General features: G+C 38.6%; 1 protein-coding gene across 1 annotated transcript in view; it reads left to right on the top strand.

Moving 5' to 3' along the window:
* Positions 1-19,620, top strand: part of PKHD1 (PKHD1 ciliary IPT domain containing fibrocystin/polyductin) — a 479,232-nt gene that overhangs the window by 220,486 nt on the left and 239,126 nt on the right. Inside the window, exons 47-49 of the mRNA XM_078446999.2 lie at positions 1,977-2,223; positions 16,426-16,603; positions 18,046-18,241. Of these exons, the coding sequence (XP_078303125.2) occupies positions 1,977-2,223; positions 16,426-16,603; positions 18,046-18,241 (621 nt within the window). The remainder of the gene's footprint in view (positions 1-1,976; positions 2,224-16,425; positions 16,604-18,045; positions 18,242-19,620) is intronic.

Below are 19,620 nucleotides of genomic sequence, written 5' to 3'. Positions count from 1 at the left end.
CCTTGGAGGACTCATGGGCCAAGGTGAAAAGAAGTCGAGAGCAATCTAGTTGATTTGATCATTGTAAACAGCCAAACCAAGTAATTCAAGTAAATATGCTCTTGTGGTTTGAATCACCAATTTAGATAATTGTTTGTTTTTTTAATTAAATGAATAATCAGCAAGTCTCCACTTTACTTTTTTTTCTGTATAGGCAGAGTCAAAGACTGTTTTTATTTGGGTGGCATCTGAGTTTAAGATTATAGAAATAATAATAGGAATAAAAAATGCCTTATGGCATTCACTTCAAATTAAAATCCCTCAGTTCTTTAATAGCTTTACTGTTTCATATCATTCACGGGACACTAAAGAAAAACACACTACTTATGACCTCGAATGTCTGCTCACTGGATGATCTGGGCTAAGCCATCTCTTTCATTTGCTTAAAAACTGTGCATTCCAGTTCTGTCTGAGGAACTGGGGTGTATGAAGATGAAAAATACATAATTCTTCTCTTCCAGGAGCTCTTGATCTAGGTACAAAAATAAATGTTAAGCAGGTCACTGTAGTTAAGTGTGATGAGTACAGTCCTAGAGGACTAAACAATGTCAGTGAAGGGAGCAAGAAAGGGATCAGGCAAGATATCATAAAGTTGCTCTTGAGCAGAGTTTTGAAAGATGAATACAATTTACAAGGGAGAGATAGGCAGAGAAAACTTTCTAGAAATTAGGAACAGCATAAACTCCAATAGGACTGAATTGTAGACCTGTGGGTGGTTGTGGTATTGGATGAACTATAGAAATTGCAAGAGGTAGAATCATGGAGTCTTTTTTTTTTTTTTAATGTTTATTTAGTGTTGAGAGAAAACAAGTGGGGGAGAGGCAGAGAGAGAGGGAGACAGAGAATCCCAAGCAGTCTGTGAACTGTCAGCCCAGAGCCCAATGTGGGGCTTTATCTCATGAACCATGAGATCATGACCTGAGCTAAAATCAAGAATCAGACGTTTAACTGACTCAGCCACCCAGGCACCCCAGAATCATTGAGTCTTGAATGCATGACTTAACTCACTGCATGGATTCTACTGGGATGCAGACTGAAAACATCTGGGCCACTAACTATTTGTATCTTTTTCTTTTTTCTTTTCCTTTTCGTGTATTTATGATGTACGTAACACAAAAATATAGTAGCAAATGTACTGAGACTCGTGTGCTGAGTTTTTACATTTTAATGAAAGGGGTATGGGAATTAGAAAGCCAGTCAGCTGGATCAGCAGCACTACTGATGAATCACATGGAGGCAGGGTGAGGGAAACACTGCAACAAGTGTCGCCCTGCCACTAATACTTAAAAAGGTGCTACTATTAATATTTACCCACATGATTGATTGAATGTTGAGGGTATGTTTACAATATGAGGTTCATAAGAGATAGGGGTAGACTCCCTAGAAGAACTAGAGGAGAAAGATTAAAGACTGAACCACAGCACCTTTACAGTCATTAACTAGTAAATTAGTCATCTGCGTCTCTATTTCCCACTGTACCAGTTTCTCATCCTTGGCACTATTGGTATTTTAGGTGGGATAATTTTTTGTTGTGGGGACTGTCCTGTGCAGTGAGGATATTTAGCAGCGTCCTTGCCTCTCCACCCACCACATGCCAGTAGCACTGCCATCTACCCACCTGTGACAGCCAAAAATGATTATTAATAGTGCCAAGTGTCCCCTGGAGGGCAAATCCTGGTTGAGAATCACTGCCCCAGGATACAGGCTGCGTGAAGGCATTGCCAATACTGATCTTGTTCCCGTCTGTGTCTCTAGCACATACCACAAAGCCTGGAATATGGTAAACACTCAGTGGATTTTTCTTGAATAAATAAGTGAATCATAACTCTATAAATATGAAGTTTAAAGTGCTAAAGCATCCTAGTGAATTCAGCTGCCATTTCTTACAACAGTCTTTTGTGCCGCGTGTAACAGCCTTTCTGTCTTCCAATTTATAGGTGGATTTCCTGTGAAGACCGACCAGTTGAAATTTATAAACTCTCCAAATTTAGTAGCATTTCCATTTCCTTATTCAGCAATTTTGGAAGATGTGGATGGGTCTCTGTCTGGAAGAAATAGAAGTCATATTCTTGCTTCTATGGAAACCCTTCCAGCTTCTTGTTTGGTCAACGCAAGCTTCAGTCAGATTGTTCATGGCAGTATCTGTGGGGAAGATGTTCACTTTCATCGTATGTCTATTGGTTTGTAAGTTGAATTAACCATACTGATCAGCTTGCCAGTGAGCATATCATTCAGGCTGTTGGGGTTGGGGCTGTTTATTGAAGGGATATTGTTTTCTATATCCTATTAAAAATATTTAGTTAGATAAAAATGATATGGGAATACGCTTGACAGCTGTCAAATCATAAGTTTATGGTAGTTTGAGGCTTATTCAAATGACAGCTAACTTTCAATATTAGTGGACCAGATCACTTAGCCCATGACCTCTTATTGACATTTTGAGCTAATGGCATCTTCTTAAAAAGACTTGGAACCAACAGAGAATTTGAAAAGTAATTTTTTAACTTTGTAGTGGTATTTTATTTTACTTTTTTATTTTTTGAAAAATTTATATTTTTTAATTTAAATCCAAGTTAGTTAACATGTAGTATAATAAAGACTTTAGGAATAGAATTTTAGTGATTCATCACTTACATATAACACCCAGTGCTCATCCCAGCAAGTGTCCTTCTTAATGCCCCTCATACCTTTAGCCCTTTCCCATACCCAACACCTTGCCAGCAACCCTCAGTTTGTTCTCTGTGTATATGAATCTCTTATGGTTTTTATCTCTGTTTTTATATGATTTTTGCTTCACTTCCCTTATGTTCATCTGTTTTGTAACTTAAATTCCACATATGAGTGAAATCATATTTGTCTCTCTGACTTATTTAGCTTAGCATAATACACTCTAGTTCTATCCACCTTGTTGCAAATGGCAACATTTCATTCTTTTTGATTGCTGAGTAATATCCCACTGTATATATATCTACCACATCTTTATCCATTCATCAGTCAATGGACATTTGTGCTCTTTCCATACTTTGGCTATTGTCAATAGTGCTGCTGTAAACATTAGGGTGCATGTACCCCTTTGAATCAGCATTTTGTATCCTTTGGATAAATACCTAGTAGTGCAATTGCTGGGTCATAGGGTAGTTCTATTTTTAAGTTTTTGTTGAACCTCCATACCATTTTCCAGAATGGCTGCACCAGTTTGTATTCCTACCAATAGTGCAAAAATGTTCCTCTTTCTCTGCATTCTTGCCAACATCTCTTGTTGTCTGAGTTGTTAATTTTAGCCATTTTGGCAGGTGTAAGGTGGTATCTCATTGTGTTTTTGATTTGTATTTCCCTGATGATGAGTGATGCTGAGCATTTTTTTCATGTGTCTGTTGGCCATCTGGATGTCTTTGGAAAATTGTCTATTCATGTCTTTTGCCCATTTCTTCACTGGATTATTTGTTTCTTGGGTGTTGAGTTTGATAAGTTCTTTATAGATTTTGGATACTAACCCTTTATCTGATTTGTCATTTGCAACCATCTTCTCCCATCCCGTTGGTTGCCTTTTAGTTTTGCTGATTGTTTCCTTCACAGTGCAAAAGTTTTTATCTGGATGAGGTCCCTATAGTTCATTTTTGCTTTTGTTTCCTTTGCCTCTGGAGACATGTCGAGAAGTTGCTGTGGCCAACATCAAAGAGGTTGTTTCCTGTTTTCTCCTCTAGGATTTTCATTGCTTCCTGTCTTACATTTAGGTCTTTCATTCATTTTGAGTTTATTTTTGTGTATGGTGTAAGAAACTGGTCCAGGGTCATTCTTCTGCATGTCATTGTCCAGTTTTCCGAGCATGATTTGCTGAAGAGACTGTCTTTTTTTCCATTGGATTTTATTTCCTGCTTTGTCAAAGAAAGATATTTAAATTAGAAATATTATTAAAAAATTCTTACAATGTCCATTCTCATTTATATACATGTCTCCCCAAGCTCTTTTTAAATGTTCAGTATGCTCTGGGGAAGCAATTGATGATGCCTTCCTATTATTTGCAAAGTTGCTCCACTCCAGTTCATTTTCCTTGTTAATTTCATGAACTATTGGATTCGTACAATACATTTCCTATTAATATTGGAGCAAGGACTCCTTGACTATGCTAGTCAAAGTACCATTAAGTCAGCAGCTAGGCTGTTTATAATGCATAATAGGATTGCTTCTGCCCTCTTTAATTTCCAGGTAATGATTGCTGAGTGTCTAGGGTTCTATCTTTTACCTATTTCAAATGCATTGCATATATTTAGCCACACTTCTTTCCTTCCATTGTTTTAAGTGTCCTAAGTGCATGAATATTAAGTCAAGTGATTCAGGCAGACCATGTTGGCATCTTATTTAAACAGGTAAACTCCACAGTAAGTGAATGCCATCAGGACGGCACTAAGTCTGCATTTTGATTGCATATGGAATTAGTTTCCTGACATTCTCTTTTGGAAACCTTAGCAGTACAGTGCTAACATTGAATAGTCTTAAAATTCTCCGCTTTTGCCTTCTCGACTGTTTATTAGTCTATCAGATGTTAATGGGTCTAATTCTAGTGAGCACAATAGCAATGTGGAGAGATATATTTTCATTTCTAATCATTTCGTTTGTGCAGTGCATACTTCCTGTTTTCATTCTCAAGGATGCATCCTGAGTATTATTGTTAGTTTAGTGATTTTGCCAAAGATGTTTTTAATGAATGAGATTTATAAAAGTTAGTGATGTATTTTTTATATGCCTTTCTTTTCAAATGGGAAAATTAATAGATTTGTGTAGTTAAAAAGAGCATGATGTGTTTGTGTATTTATTTGACTGTGTTTTTGATATTCCTTTTTTATGCCTTACTTTGAGAACTACTGGAGACTGTCTCTTGGAAAAGTGCTAAGCAGGGGAGTAGGAGATACAGGCTTCCAGTTGTGGAATGAATAAGTCATGGGAATAAAAGGTATAGTACAGGGAACATAGTCAATGGTATTTTAATAACCTTGTATGGTGGCAGATGGTAGCTACACTTGTGGTGGACATAATGTACAGAGTTGAATCACTATGTTATATATCTGAAACTAATGTAACATCGCGTGCCAACTCTTTTCAAATAAAAAAAAACTTTAAAAATTGAAAAAGAAAGGTACTTAGTGATGTGATGTTAACAGGCTCTGCAGATATAATCTTGGCTAAGCATTTATTCTTGGAAATATTCAGGACAGGATGCTTAGGTGGTTACCTTAACAGTAGGTTATGATCCCAGCACTCAGGGACTGACAAGGTAAAAATGGTAATAATCCTGATATAGTATTATGAGTAGATTCAAAAGAGTCTTACTAGGATGAACGACTTGTCTTGGTTTATCTGGAGTTCTCCTGGTTGTAAAATAGAAAATCTCATGTCTCGGCCTTGAGGAATCCAGGATGATTGGCTACCCTACTCCCTACACTTCTACTTAAAATTTTTCAGGTGCACGACAGGTCTATAGGCAAATGCCCAACTACCCCAAAATAGTCTCAGGGAAGTCTCAGAACACTCCCAATTATAAGTCTCTTGGAGCTAGTTTCCTTATCTCTAGGATAAGGAGACTGAATTCAATGATCTCTTGTGCTTTGCTAGTCAAAGTGCATCAGCATCACCTGGGAGCTCCTTAGACATGAGCCACCTCAGGTCCCACCACACACATCCTGAATCAGAATCACTAGGTGATTTTTATTAAAGTTTTAGGAGCACTGCTCTAAGGTCCTTCTAACTTTATTTTCCTATGATTCTATCTCTAGCTATTTGTACTTAGTGACTTGATCTCTGTCCCAGAGCATTATAACCTCATTAGGAACATGTCAGAGCTAATGAGCAATTTGAATTCAGCGTGGATACAAACTTTGCTGCATTTCATGGAGAAAGGATTAATTTGTTGTGCTATTTGCCCTGGAGCAAGCACCCTAAGAGTTGATTTACAAAGCTCCCACAGTCTTGATCTTTTGGGGTTGTATGTTGATGGAGATCTGATATGGCACAAGCCCCCTGCTGTCTTCACTCTCAGCTCTTACCTCCCTCCCCCTGCAAGAGGTCCCCCCCGCAAGGGCAGGGCGTGAGGCCTCTTGGAGTTGCATAAACAAGGCATCCATTCCCCTTTGCTAACAGCTAAGTGGCTGGAGTGTGATTTCTTCCTGGAAAGGCCCCCTCCATGGTCCAATTCCACTGTAAGTTTTTTGTTTGACATTGGAGACCTTGTATTTCTGTTTCTGTTTCTCACTACCTTATTTAGGTCTGATGTGTACTCATGTTTGTGGCACTTCCTTTTTTATCGTTTCCTCTGACTTGAACCATAACAGTTGAGTTGACAGAGATATATGCATATATTTGAAGTTGGTAATAATACTTTATAATCAGGGGAAGAAGAAATTCCCACCCTCTCCAAGGCAGAGTCTAGTTTATGTTTTGTTAAAATGACAATGTGCTTCATTCACATGACTGCTGCTTCTCTCTCTCACCAGTTGTAAAAACATGCTTTCTATAGGAGCCACAGATCTTCTGGGTAGTGTTCTTTTCCCAGCTTCTATTACTTCAAGACTCATGCTATCAACCCCATCTTTCCTGAGAAAACAGGGATGGTGTTAGCCCCATTGTGTGAGTCAGGACCTCATTTCAGAAAAATAGGTCAGCAACTGTTTTTCTCCAGAGGTCCCATCATGATGATGTGCCTCACGTCGTTCTTGGATGTATTGCTTCCCCTACATTTAGATAGATGTTTTCTTCAGAATAGGGATAATTACATGGAACAAAGATAATATTACCAAGAGTTTGTTGTGTGCTCCTTCCACATCTCCTTGATATAAGCTCTCCTCCCTGTCTCTTAAATGCTAACATTGGGGCACCTGGCTGGCTCAGTTGGTAGAGCCGGCAACTCTAGATCCCAGAGTTGTGAGTTCAAGTCCCATGTTGGTATAGAGATTACTTAAAAAAATAAATGTTAATGTTTGTTAGGTTCTGTGCGGCACTTTCCCTTCTTCTCAAGTTATACTTTTCCAGGGTGATCTGGGTTACTTTACCATTTCAGTTAAACATAGAGTGATGCTTCCAGACTTTTTTCCTCTAGTCTATACTGCTCTACTGAATTCCAGACCCATTTATCCAATTGCCCTGATGTTCTGCAGTGTCCAATGTTGTAGCCACTAGCCACAAATAGCTACGAAGCACTTAAAATGTGGCTAGTCCAATTGAGATGTACTGTAAGAGTAAAGTATAATCCATATTTCTAAGATGTCAGAGAAAAAAAACAGAGATCTCAATAACTTGTTTATTTTTATTATGTTGAAATAGTATTTTGGATAGAGTAGGTTAAATATATTAAAATTAATTTCACCTGTTTCATTTTACTTTAAAATATTTTTTTAAGTTTATTTATTTATTTTTAGAGAGAGAGTACAAGTGGGGAAGGGCCAGAGAAAGAGAGACAGAGAGAGAATCCCAAGCAGGCTCCACACTAACAGCGTGAAGCCCGAGGTGGGGCTCGAACTCACGAACTGTGAAATCATGAAGTGAGCCAAAATCAGATGCTCAACTGACTGAGCCACCCAGGTGCCCTCATTTTACTTTTTTAATGTGGCTTCTATAAATTTAAGATTATACTTGTGCCTTGTGTTCATGGCTTCTATTATATTTCTATTGAGCAAAAATGCTTTAATGTTTCCACTAGAGTATATACTAGCCATCTCAAATTTGACTTGTTAGAACTGAATTTTTGTTCTTTATCCATAGATTGTTCCTCTCTGGATGTTGAGGCTTCCTGGGTGTTCAGGCAAATGCTTCAGTCATCTAAACCAGAAGCGTGGAGTCATCCTTGACTCATCTTTTACCTCATTTTTCACATATATCACCTGCCAAGTCCTGTCCATTTTATCTCTTAAAATAAAAAATCCCTCTTCAGTCTTTGTACTTCTCTCCATCCCAAGTTTCCCACTCTATTTCTCTCACCTATTGGATGACAACAGCCTGTTAGCTTGCTGTCTTGCTGTGACCTCATCCTTGAACTTTGTAAATGCAGATCTGGTCTTGCCATCCATTCATTCCTTTGCTTAGAACTTTTTAAGAGCTTCCAGTGCCTCTCAAAGACAATCCCACAGTGTTACTGTCTCACAGGTCCTTCATGACTTGCTCCCTGTTTATGGTTGTAGCATCATCGCTCAGTGCTTTGCCATCCCTTCCATACATCCCATGCCTCAGCCACGCTCAACTTCTCTGTGCCTTTCAGTTCATAAGGTTCAGTTTCTGTGAACTCAGCATGAAGGTTATTTTCTTGAGTAAGCTTCCCTGAGTTTCCTGAACAGGTTTTGGTATCCCTGCTGTGTGTTGGCTATCTATATTTGCTCTGCCCGATACTCAAAGGTCCTGTATAGCTCTATAAATTGTCCATCTCTTGTAGATGGTAAGCAGGGCAGGGATAGGGCTTAGCTGTTTCTTTGTTCAAATTACAGTGCCCAGTATCGTGCTGAACACATAGTGACTCAATAAAATTAGTATTTTTTTTTTAATTTTTTTTTTAACGTTTATTTATTTTTGGGACAGAGAGAGACAGAGCATGAACGGGGGAGGGGCAGAGAGAGAGGGAGACACAGAATCGGAAGCAGGCTCCAGGCTCTGAGCCATCAGCCCAGAGCCTGATGCGGGGCTCGAACTCACGGACTGTGAGATCGTGACCTGAGCTGAAGTCGGACGCTTAACCAACTGAGCCACCCAGGCGCCCCTAAAATTAGTATTTAATAAATGAATGTAAGTCAAAAAAATTATTGACTTCCCCAAATTTTCCTCTAATGTCCTTACTGTCCATTTCTCTGTTAGGACATGTTTACGAGGAGTTCATGGCACTCAACTTTTGTTTTGGAGACCCAAGTTTAAAATACTATCCTGTCTTTATTTCTAAACTCCTAGGAAAATGTAATATTTAGGAATGTTCTTTTATAATGTCTTCTAGGCTTTTGCTTTCCTGAAGCTTTCAGTTGGCCAGATGATGCATTTCAACAGCTGATTCCTTCTTTTCTCTACCCCTACCCACCCCTACTGAATTAGTAGTTTGCCTGCAGTTGCAGCTGTTTTCTTTCCCTGGTGTTTTAGATGCATTGTTGTAATGGGGAGAATAGGAACTCAACCCTCACAATTACAATCTGGGAATTATTATTACTAGTAGTAGTAGTAGTAGTCGTCGTCATCGTCGTTGTCTAGAGCACTCTACAGGTATTTCATTTGTCATGGACTTATTCAAATATCAATAAATCAAACCATGATCTCTCTCTAATCATTTACTCTATTGAGTGTGGGACAAATTAAAAGAGTTTGTAAGACATTGCAGGTTGGCCAACCAGTCCCTCGAAATTTATAAGATGTACATAAAATAGGACACAAGCGTGTATTTGAAATTATTTTTAAAAGACTAAAGAATAGAGAAGTAAGAGTTATTTGTGGGTACAAGTCATAACTGCCCCCCACTTCCTAAGAAGTATTTTTCTGGAGAAATTACTTTCTTTGCTTCAGTTCTCACATCAATAAAATGGACATAATGGTATTTATCTCACAAGGTCATTGCCTGGCATATAGTGAGTACTTAATAAATGTCATCTGTAAAAAGACATATTTTATGTCTATTTTACAGCTGTAATTTACAAAACAACATATAAATATACTGCTAACTGAATAAAATACTATCGATTTTATGTTTCTGAGCAACAAATGCCTGGCAAGGGAATTAAGTAAGCTCAAATGTAACTTAATCCAATTCTTCAAAAATAAGGAATACTTTCCAACAGTTATGTGATGCTCTACTGATCCAGCAAAACCTTCCAGCTAATCATAGAATTTGGAGTCATTGAGGACATTCTTTGATTCATTGTGCCCCAATACCTTCTTTTTCTTTCTTCCTACTTCTGGAAAAGAAAAGGTTAAAGTTCTTGTTGATCACCTTGATTCTTAGATCTTGCTTAATATCCTCTCCTGTAGTGCTTGCGTTCAGTTTTTACCTATGTAACTGCTGTTAATGTGTCAGTGTTCAAAGTATAAGGCACCCCCTGCCTCTGTGAATGCAAAAGTAAAGAAGAGTTCAAATGGAAATTTTGGCCTAGCTTTTCCTTTAATAATCGCCTAACTCTGTTTCCTAGGGATAAAGGCACAGCATTGCTAATGGTATCTTTTCAGTCCTCAAAAGAAAAAAAAAGTGAGACAGGAAAATTCCAAGAAGTATTATCCTTTCTTATCAGCAGAGGTTACAGAAATAAAATAGAAAAATATCTAAAACTCATAACAGACCTCAGACTGAGAAATATCATCAACAATACTACATGGTTATTAAATTTCATGAATAATAAAGGGGCACAGTAGTGTGCTGGTAAATGTTTAACAACTAGCTCTCTAGAATAAAAAGCCCTGATTTGTAGCATTTGCCCAATTTCATGGTGAAAATACTCTCCTATGACCTATTCATTCCTACTGATGGTAGGTATGCTGTCACTGAACACAGCCTTGGGTTGAGTGCCTGGCAAAGTTCATGAGTAAGCATTGGTCAGTTCCACCACAGCCCCTGGTATGTGTGTGTGTTTAGAAAAGGGAAGATAAATTTGTTTGTTTGTTTATTGATTGGTTTATGACAGAGCATGTGTGCACATATGCACGTGAGCAAAGGAGGAGTAGTAAGAGAGGAAGAGAATCAGAAGTGGGCTAGGAGCTATCAGCACAGAGCCCCATGATGTGGGGCTAGAACTCATGAACCATGAGATCATGACCTGAGCCAAAATCAGGTACTTAACTGCTTAAGTGACTGTGACAACCAGGCCCCCCAGGAAGACAAGTTTCTTAGTCTAACTCCCTACCTGATATATAGTAACGTTGTTTTTAAATATCCCTGACAAATGGTTGTTTACTCCCTGGGGGCATAACTCCGATGGTGATATTCACATGTTCTGAGGTAGTCATTCTGACTGAATTCAACAGATCAAGAGAAGAGATGCAGTAGTGTATGAAGGATTATTTTAGGTAGGATAGTTGGCATCTATTTCTTCTCTTCATAGATTAAGATATAATGAGAAGTATTGTCCTAAGTGTGCTGTAAAAACTATAGACACTACCTTTGAGGAGATGCTAGGTTGATTCCAGGGCTTCTCTAAATTACATTATTATTACTTCAGCCAACTCTGAAAAAAGACAAACAGAAATAGAGACCCACAAAGTCATGATGGAGTGATGTTGGGGTACACCCATCAGAAAGACAAGGATTATTAAATCATATGGCTTCCTCTCTGCTTACCAGTTCTATTTTGTATGTGAATACGAGGATTATTTTTTCTTTAAATTTTTAATGTTTATTTATTATTGAGAGAGCATGAGCATGGGAGGGGTAGAGAGAGTAGGAGACACATAATCTGAAGCAGGCTCCAGTCTCTGAGCTGTTAGCACAGATCTCGTCGCGGGACTCGAACTCACAAACCAGGAGATAATGACCTGAGCCAAAGTCAGAAGCTTAACTGACAGCCACCCAGGCACCCCTGTGAATTCGAGGATTATTAAAAGTTTGGGGTAAAGACTTAATGTTGTGGCTTTCTTCCTCTTTTTAGGTGTCTTACTCAGAATGAGAAATATTTTTAGGTGTTTCTTAATAAGGGTATATAAAAATTATTGATACATATAAAATATCACTGGATGGTGCCAGCTCAGAGGTAGGATGATGGATTTCTGACAAAGACTTGTTATGAGCTCAATGTATTTTAAAGGGTGCTCAAGCAGGGCTTTGTCACACACAAAAAAATGTTGGCTGTGCTCAAAATTTCGATTTTGTACTCTTTGTGCAGTAAAAGATGAGAGTGACAGCAGTAAGCGTGTATATTCAAGAGATGCAGCACCATTTGAGGCTAGTTATTAGGATGTGTCTGGCTTAGGAGATGTGTAATTACAAGGGGTTTATTTCACAATTGTTCTGAATTGAGAGCATTTAGAGCTCAATGCAGTGTTTGTCTTAATACAGAGATATGGACCCTCAGGAAAAGTAAGCTAATGGTAAACACAAACCAGGGAGTTAATATTTGTTCTCATTGGTATTGTTGATTGCCTAACAAATCCTTTGTGGGCAGTATACATTCAACAGTTCTACACAGTATATGGGCACTAAATTACAAAACTGTTTATGAGACTAGTATTTTAAATTGGTACTTAGGCTGGGAAGTTTTATCAAGCGATAGTGCTATATTTCTAAAGGAAAATATCCCTTAGTTAAAAACAAGCTTCGTTATTAAAAAAAAAAAAAAAAAGAATAAAACTTAAGGCACCCCTTTGAGCAGGAAAAGGAAAGGAATGGTTTGTGGTTCTTTTGTCTTTTTGATTATACCCAGAGCTGTTGCTGATGCAGAGGTAAGGGTTAACATTTAAAATGGACTGGTTGCCTCCTGATTTCTTGCACATAAAGCCATGAGAAGTTCAGGGAGAGACTTCTTCCCCTAGTAATGAAGCTCTCTGCTGCTAATGGCCCATGCAGACTCCCTTGGCTCCTCCAAATTAGAAATACTTTTGTGCTCCTTTGCTTCATTAACAGTAAAGAGAGGGAGATTGGTGGCTATTTAGGGCACAGGGAAATTGGTGGCTATTTAGGGCAAGTGAAAATTGTAGTCATTATGGTTGGTAAATTCTCTTCATGGTGTTCTTCGAGTCTTGATGTTCTTTTGGTGCTTTTCAGAAGAGCCCACCATTGTCACTTCTGGCATTTGGCCTAGAAGGATAGGAGCTGATTTGACTTTGGAGTTTTGGCCCCCAGTGATGGTCAACACAAGGCATCTTGCCTATGGGGAGATGGGTGTTTGACATTTTAAATTTGTTTTCGGAATGCACCATTTCCACTACCAGTTGAATAAAGGTATATTTGATAACCTCCTTCTCTACATGGATTGAATTACACGAAGATGGTGCTGCCCATGAGTACCTGTAAAACTGCATCCCACGTAAACTTTAGTTGAGATGGATGGGATGGCATGGGAGAGTCGGGGCAATGCATGAAGAAGGAAGAGGAAAGGATAATTTAGTATCACAATGTGCTATGATGGGCCTCTGGTTGATCAGACAGTTAGCATAAGATTATTGGATGCTGCTTAGAAGGGCAAGGGCATCAGAAGGAAGGTACAACTGTCCCAGAGACAAACATAACTGAATTAATGTTAGTGTGTAGTGGGTTTACAATATTTGAGGAGGAGGTCATGTTTATAAGAGCTTTTGGAAAATGGAGAGTATGGTCTAAAAAATGACTCCTTCAATAATTGGAGTTACAAACAATAGAACCAGGAGAAATTGTACCCTAAATGTTGATTTATAAATGTGATACTGTTAGAAAGTTGAGAATTAATTCTAGTCAAAATTATCAGGAAGATTCTTGGGGCCACATCACTGAAATTAAGAAGCATTTGTGGAAATATCTACCCCATTGATTTTTCTTTTAATTTTTAGAATTTTTAATGTTTTTTTAAATTTTAAATTTGAGAAAGAGAGAGCGGGGGAGGTGCAGAGAGATGGAGACACAATCTGAAGCAGGCTCCAGGCTCCCAGCTGTTAGCACAGGATTTGAACTCAAGAGCAGTGAGATCATGACCTGAGCCAAAGTTGGACGCTCAACCGACTGAGCCACCCTGGCACCACCCCCCAAATTGATAGATTAAAAAAGTTTATTTATTTATTTTGAGAGAGACGGAGACAGAGTGAATGAGGGAGTGGCAGAGGGAGAGGGAGACAGAGAATCCAAGGCAGGCTCTATGCTACCAGCATAAAGCCAGATGCAGGGTTTGAACTCATGAAACCATGATACTTGCAGAATCTCAAATACTCAGAATCATTCTGTGGACTGTGAAGAATCCCACTTTACATACTGATCACTATACCTGCTGCAGCCAACCTCTCTACCTCTTTGGTATTTCTTGGTTCCAACTTTATCTCCTCTTAACATATTTGTTTTACATTTATTTCTCATAAGACTTTTTAAAATGCATTGGTTGGACCACATTGTGCTGGATCATCTCCTGGGACTCTGGGATGCACGGTTTTAGTTGGAGGCATAGAGAGTCATGACGACTGAGGACAAATGGCTAGAAAATACAAGGAAGAAAAGTTAGCTTTCTAAAGATTGCCTAAAGATTAAAATGTAAAAATAAACTCCATAAATGTAATGATCTTCTATGGGAGGATATGAATATCTCATAACTAGCAGAAGGGACAGGCAGAAATTTGGAGGGAATTTTTGCAATGGATTGGAAGTTAGGATAGATGACCTTTATGTCCATTCTAAAAATACGAGTTTAGGATTGTTCTTTAGTTCCAGTCTGAATCCTCGTATACATATGAAAAATGCTAAATATTCCAAGCCCAAGGACAGAAAATCCCCCTCCAAAACTTCTAAAGGTTCAGTTAATGCTGCATAGGGAAATCTGGGGAAAGAGTAGTTTTCTTTCTCCCTCAAATTTCTGAGCATTTTTAAATTCCTTTCATTTTATTAATTAATGAATGAAAGAAACACATTTATTCTTACAAGAAGTATGTATAAAATACTGCATTTCCTGGGCCAAGGATCTGTACCATGAAAAGTTTTGAGTGTGTTTTTAAATGACCAAATACCGTGGGTACATTGCTAAACATTAAAATAAATAGTACAGAATGGCAAATCTGGCACATATGAGGTTCTTTTTTAAATGAGCTGTGAGTAGGGGTGCCTGGGTGGCTCAGTCGGTTGAGCGTCCGACTTCGGCTCAGGTCATGATCTCGCGGTCTGTGAGTTCGAGCCCCGTGTCGGGCTCTGGGCTGATGGCTCAGAGCCTGGAGCCTGCTTCCGATTCTGTGTCTCCCTCTCTTTCTGACCCTCCCCCGTTCATGCTCTGTCTCTCTCTGTCTCAAAAATAAATAAACTTAAAAAAAATTAAAAAAAAAATAAATGAGCTGTGAGTAGATATTACTGGGCTTAGTGGTGATGACTGAATACATATATTATCTCTAAGTTTCACAGTAGATATATATCAAAGATACATGCTGTTGTTGCCTCCATTTTAGAAAAAGCAAATTAAATCCTAAAGAGGGTCAGTAATTTGCCCAAATTCATCTATCTAGTGTATGCAAATATAGATTCCCAATTTATACCCATTTGACCATAGTACCCAAGCATTTAACACTAAAAACAGTTTTCTTTCTATAAAATGCACTGGATTGTAAATCGGCTTTGGATATGCGCAGGCCACACCTTACTTTGAAAACCCAACATCCTCCTTTGTCTCATTTCCCTCTAGTTTGAGAATTTAATTATCTGCCTGCAGCAAAATGCCACAGTTGAACATTCTCATGGAAATCAAACCGAAGGGGGAAGGACAGTCATAATGTGTATTGATTTTTATTTTTTTTTTATTTTTTTTACTTTTGCCTCTTATTTTCTGTCCACTTTGACTTTCTTTTAGGGTCTTAGCATGTGGCTAAATCTTTTTATGTTCTAGTGAAGTCTTAAAAATCACTTTCTGTATAATTTGTAGAAATTAATAAATTTCTAGTTCTACCTTGTGACATTCATAATAATTTTGCTGTACTCTGCCTCAATTTCCTCATTTGCTAAAATGCACTTCTAGAAATGCTTTATATAAATTAGGAAGTTGGCACCAGCTGTTTTGGAGAGAGTTCATCCATTCACTTTTCTTTCATGTAATAAACATCATTTGAGTGCCCGTAGGTGTAGGCCCTGTGCCAGGGTAGAGGATACTAAAAAGGAGAAAATATCTCTAACTTCAAGATCTCACAGTCTATGTTAATAAACAAAAAAATCCAGCACTAGGTGGGAGTAAGCACTGGGAATTGTGCAAGCACACAGGAGAGGAGCCAGGTCATCTCTTCTTTCTGGGGAAGGTGATTGGAAGGCTACTGAAGCCATTTTTACCAGGTGGTTGGAGGTGGGCTTCTGAGAGTCTAGGCACGTTAAGTTCTGGGTCTGAGTTATTGCCCTAATAAAAATATTTAATAACTATATGATATGTTTTCTGATGCTGATAAAATTGGTCTAGGGCAAAAATCAGCCCAGGGACAATTCTTTATAAAAATACTATTATATATTCTTGGCTATATGAAGTCATTAAGATGGCATTTATTAGTGGCCTCATATCTGAGTATTACTACCTTCAACCCACTAGACCAGTGGAATGCACTAATGATCCAGTGATGTCTTCCCACTGGGCTATTTTGACCCACAGAGTGCTTACTAAAAGTTCCATGGATACACAGACAAGATAGCTCAAGACACACATGGGAAGAATAGAAGATGAATTACCACTGATGGGAGAGGAGTGGATTAGATTCAGAATGGACAAATAACTCACAACTCATTTTTTTCTTTTTAAATTACCCTAGAGCTAATGCTCCAGATGTTCCTTATGATTTAATCATGACTGACAGCAGAAATAAGACAACCATAGTCAATTATGTACGTGACACATTGTCTAACCCTTATGGCTGGATGGCTCTGCTCTTGGATCAAGAGACTTACTCAGTGCAGTTTGAGAACCCTTGGATCAACAGATCTCTGCAGGTAACCCCAGGAATTCATTTACTGGTATGGACCATTTCCCAGGGATTCTTATCTTTTTTTTCTGTGAAATAGCAGTTTGCAGGTATTAACATCTTCTGGTACTGATAACTAAAACCACCACAGCATTTTGGCCTAGTGAATGTAATCTGAATATAAGATATGGTGGTTATTGTTTATTTTATTTTTTAAACTTGAAAATTTCTGAATCTGTTTGAATCTTACTTTGAATAACAGAATGGTTATACCTGAAATTTTAACTTTATTAATACAATGAAAAACATCTACTAAGCCTCCTATAGAATTATATTATTATAATATTAGGGATTAAGAACCAATCTTCTCCAGGGAGAAGAACCAATTTACTCCTGGAGAACCAATTTTCTTCAGGGAGAAGTGTTTGTAGCCCGAGAAAATGTCTTAACAAAACATTTTTACATTGCATACTGCCACCTTGTGGTCAAAGATTAACTTGCACATGAAGGTCTGGACCTTCATTGGGGTTGGTTGAAAGAGTCAAATGGTTAGGGGCATCCAAGATAGGAATAGCCATGTGGAAAGTGGGTGCATTTTTATGAAAAAAAGATAATCCAATGGATTTCTTTATGCTCATCTTCTTCCTTTTAATGCATTTTTTTCTTCCTGTCTCCTCATATACATTCTTCTTAGGGTCATGAGATCAGGTCTGACTTGGGACATAGTTTAAGGCAGAATCTCCTTTGATCCTTTCTCTAGCAACCCTTCCCACCATTCCCCTACCTTCTCAGAAAGGACAGCTATTTCCTTCCCTTGAGGTTCCCAGGAGAACATCTTGGAGAATTTTCATGAGGTGAAGGCAGCAGAATGATGACTCTGGAGGTGAATACCCTTGTGTCTATCCTGGTGCAGTACTCCCCTGCTTTGTGGTGTGGGGCAAGTTACTGAACCTCTGTCTGCCTCAGTGTCCTCATCTGTAAAATGGGGCAGTAATAGTAACACACAGAGTTGTTGAAAGATTGGATGTCTTGGTATGAATAGAACTTGAGCATGTAGCAAATGCTCCAACAGTGCTAGCTTATTACTATTATAAATGGATGGCCCTACTATCATTGCCTGCCTCTTTAGGTGATGGGAAAAAGTGGAAAAGAATTCTAGATCTGGCTATGTATCTCACGGCAGTTTGACCTGGGACAAGTCAATTCACTTGTCTTGTTTTTCTTCTCTGTTGAGGTTGTTAAACAAGAGAAACTTGTAGAGTCTTTCCATCCTCATGTTCTAAGATTCTGTAGCTCTGGTTATGAATTTATTATGGAGTGGATTTAAATAAGCCTATTTTCTGCAAGAAGAGTAGTCTGGGTGTGAACTGCTGTGTTTCTAACCTACTCTACTTGCTTTCTTTGTATCTATTTTCTGGGGAAAGCCTTCCTTATTAAATGAGCATTATTGTATTGTTCTCTCACTTAAAGTACTCAGCAACGTTTGGCAACTTTGCGCCTGGGAATTACCTCCTGCTCGTGCACACAGTCTCGTGGCCTTACCCTGACATCCTCATAAGGTGTGGGAGTCGGGTAGGGCAGTCCCTTCCATCTCTGCCATCACCTGGTCAGGACCAAGGTTGTGACTGGTTCTTCAATACCCAGTTGAGGCAACTCACCTATCTGGGTAAGTATAACTGGATGAGAATTTTGAGGGCACACAGTGGGAAACCACCATTCACTCTCCAATTCTAAACGTTTGTGGTATGAAGTTATGAGGAACTGGAGGGGAGAGCCATGTGTTGCTGTGAAATGATTGGACTCTGAAATCTGACAGCTTGGGCAGTTGTCCTGAGTTCCATGTCCCTTCTCCTTGTGCCTAGCCATATATCCACAGAGTCTGATCTACACTTGAGCTCAGGGACTATTAAATTTTAATAGCACCAGAGAGGGGAGTATGGTTAATTCTCTGGTATTTGTAAGTCTTTGCCGAATGGATTGTTGTATATTTTATTTGCACTGAATTGTACCATTCAAATTTTATTTCTGATTTGATCAAGCATAAACTATAAAAACTCAGGATGGACAGAGATCCCTGAGACTGTTTTACCACTAAAGCTGAATGCAGCCATTAAGTAAGAGCAAATAGGTGACATAAACTTTAACTATGACAAGGTTCACTTGATATATATTCTAGAAGAGAATTTTAATTTCAAATTGTTTTTTCTATTTCTTAGCATGCTTGTGAAGAGTCTGTCTTGTCTATTGGTCAGATTTTGTTCATGAACTGCAAACTTTAAATGGCCACATAAACCAAATGTGGTAAAGGAATACTTGTGGCATAAAGAAAATTAAGTCATGCAACTACAGATCTTCTTCTCCTTTGCTATCCTTATTTATTGAATTAATGGAAAGTTGTGCTATTAAGCTGCTTATTCACATATATGGTTTAAGTGCACATCTGTGTAAGTATGTATATTTATATATAGATGTACAGCTGTGTGCATATATGAGCATATATATGATGTAGATGCATTTTTCAGTTTAAAACATTTTTATTAGGTAGATAGCCTTTATTAAAAAAATTCTTTGTATCAGAATAACCTAGGATCTCCACCTTTAAATGATAGGAGTTGGAAAAGGGACAGGAAATCACAGAGGGTTAGTTGGTTGATTAATAAACATGGAGACTGTAGGTCCTTAGGAGGATCCCCAGTGCTCTATGCAGTGGTTTCTGTGGTCATTTGTGCCACCTGTATCCTCTGAGTGAATGGGTGGGTAGGTGGCTAGAGCTACTTCTGTTCTCATTTCTGGGCGGTCCAGTGAGGATGTGAGGATTCAGGGGGAACTGAGTCTTGTGCTGCTCCTTGGTGGTGGTGTCCTGTGCAGCTGTGTTGGATTGGGTGGGTTTGGTTATGATTTTGGATATCCTTTCCGTGAAGTTTGCATTCTTGCTGGAAAGCTAATAAGGCCATGATGGCAGTGAGGTAGTTGCTGCTGGTACCTCACCAAGACCCCGAGCAATAGTGTTCTGGCTCTTTGCCGATTAGTTTGTCACTTCCGTTT

Source organism: Panthera onca, chromosome B2 (assembly GCF_046562875.1).
Source record: "Panthera onca isolate mPanOnc1 chromosome B2, mPanOnc1 haplotype 2, whole genome shotgun sequence".
NCBI lineage: Eukaryota > Metazoa > Chordata > Mammalia > Carnivora > Felidae > Panthera > Panthera onca.
The sequence above is the reverse complement of the archived record's forward strand: the minus strand, read 5'-3'. Positions and strand labels throughout refer to the sequence as shown.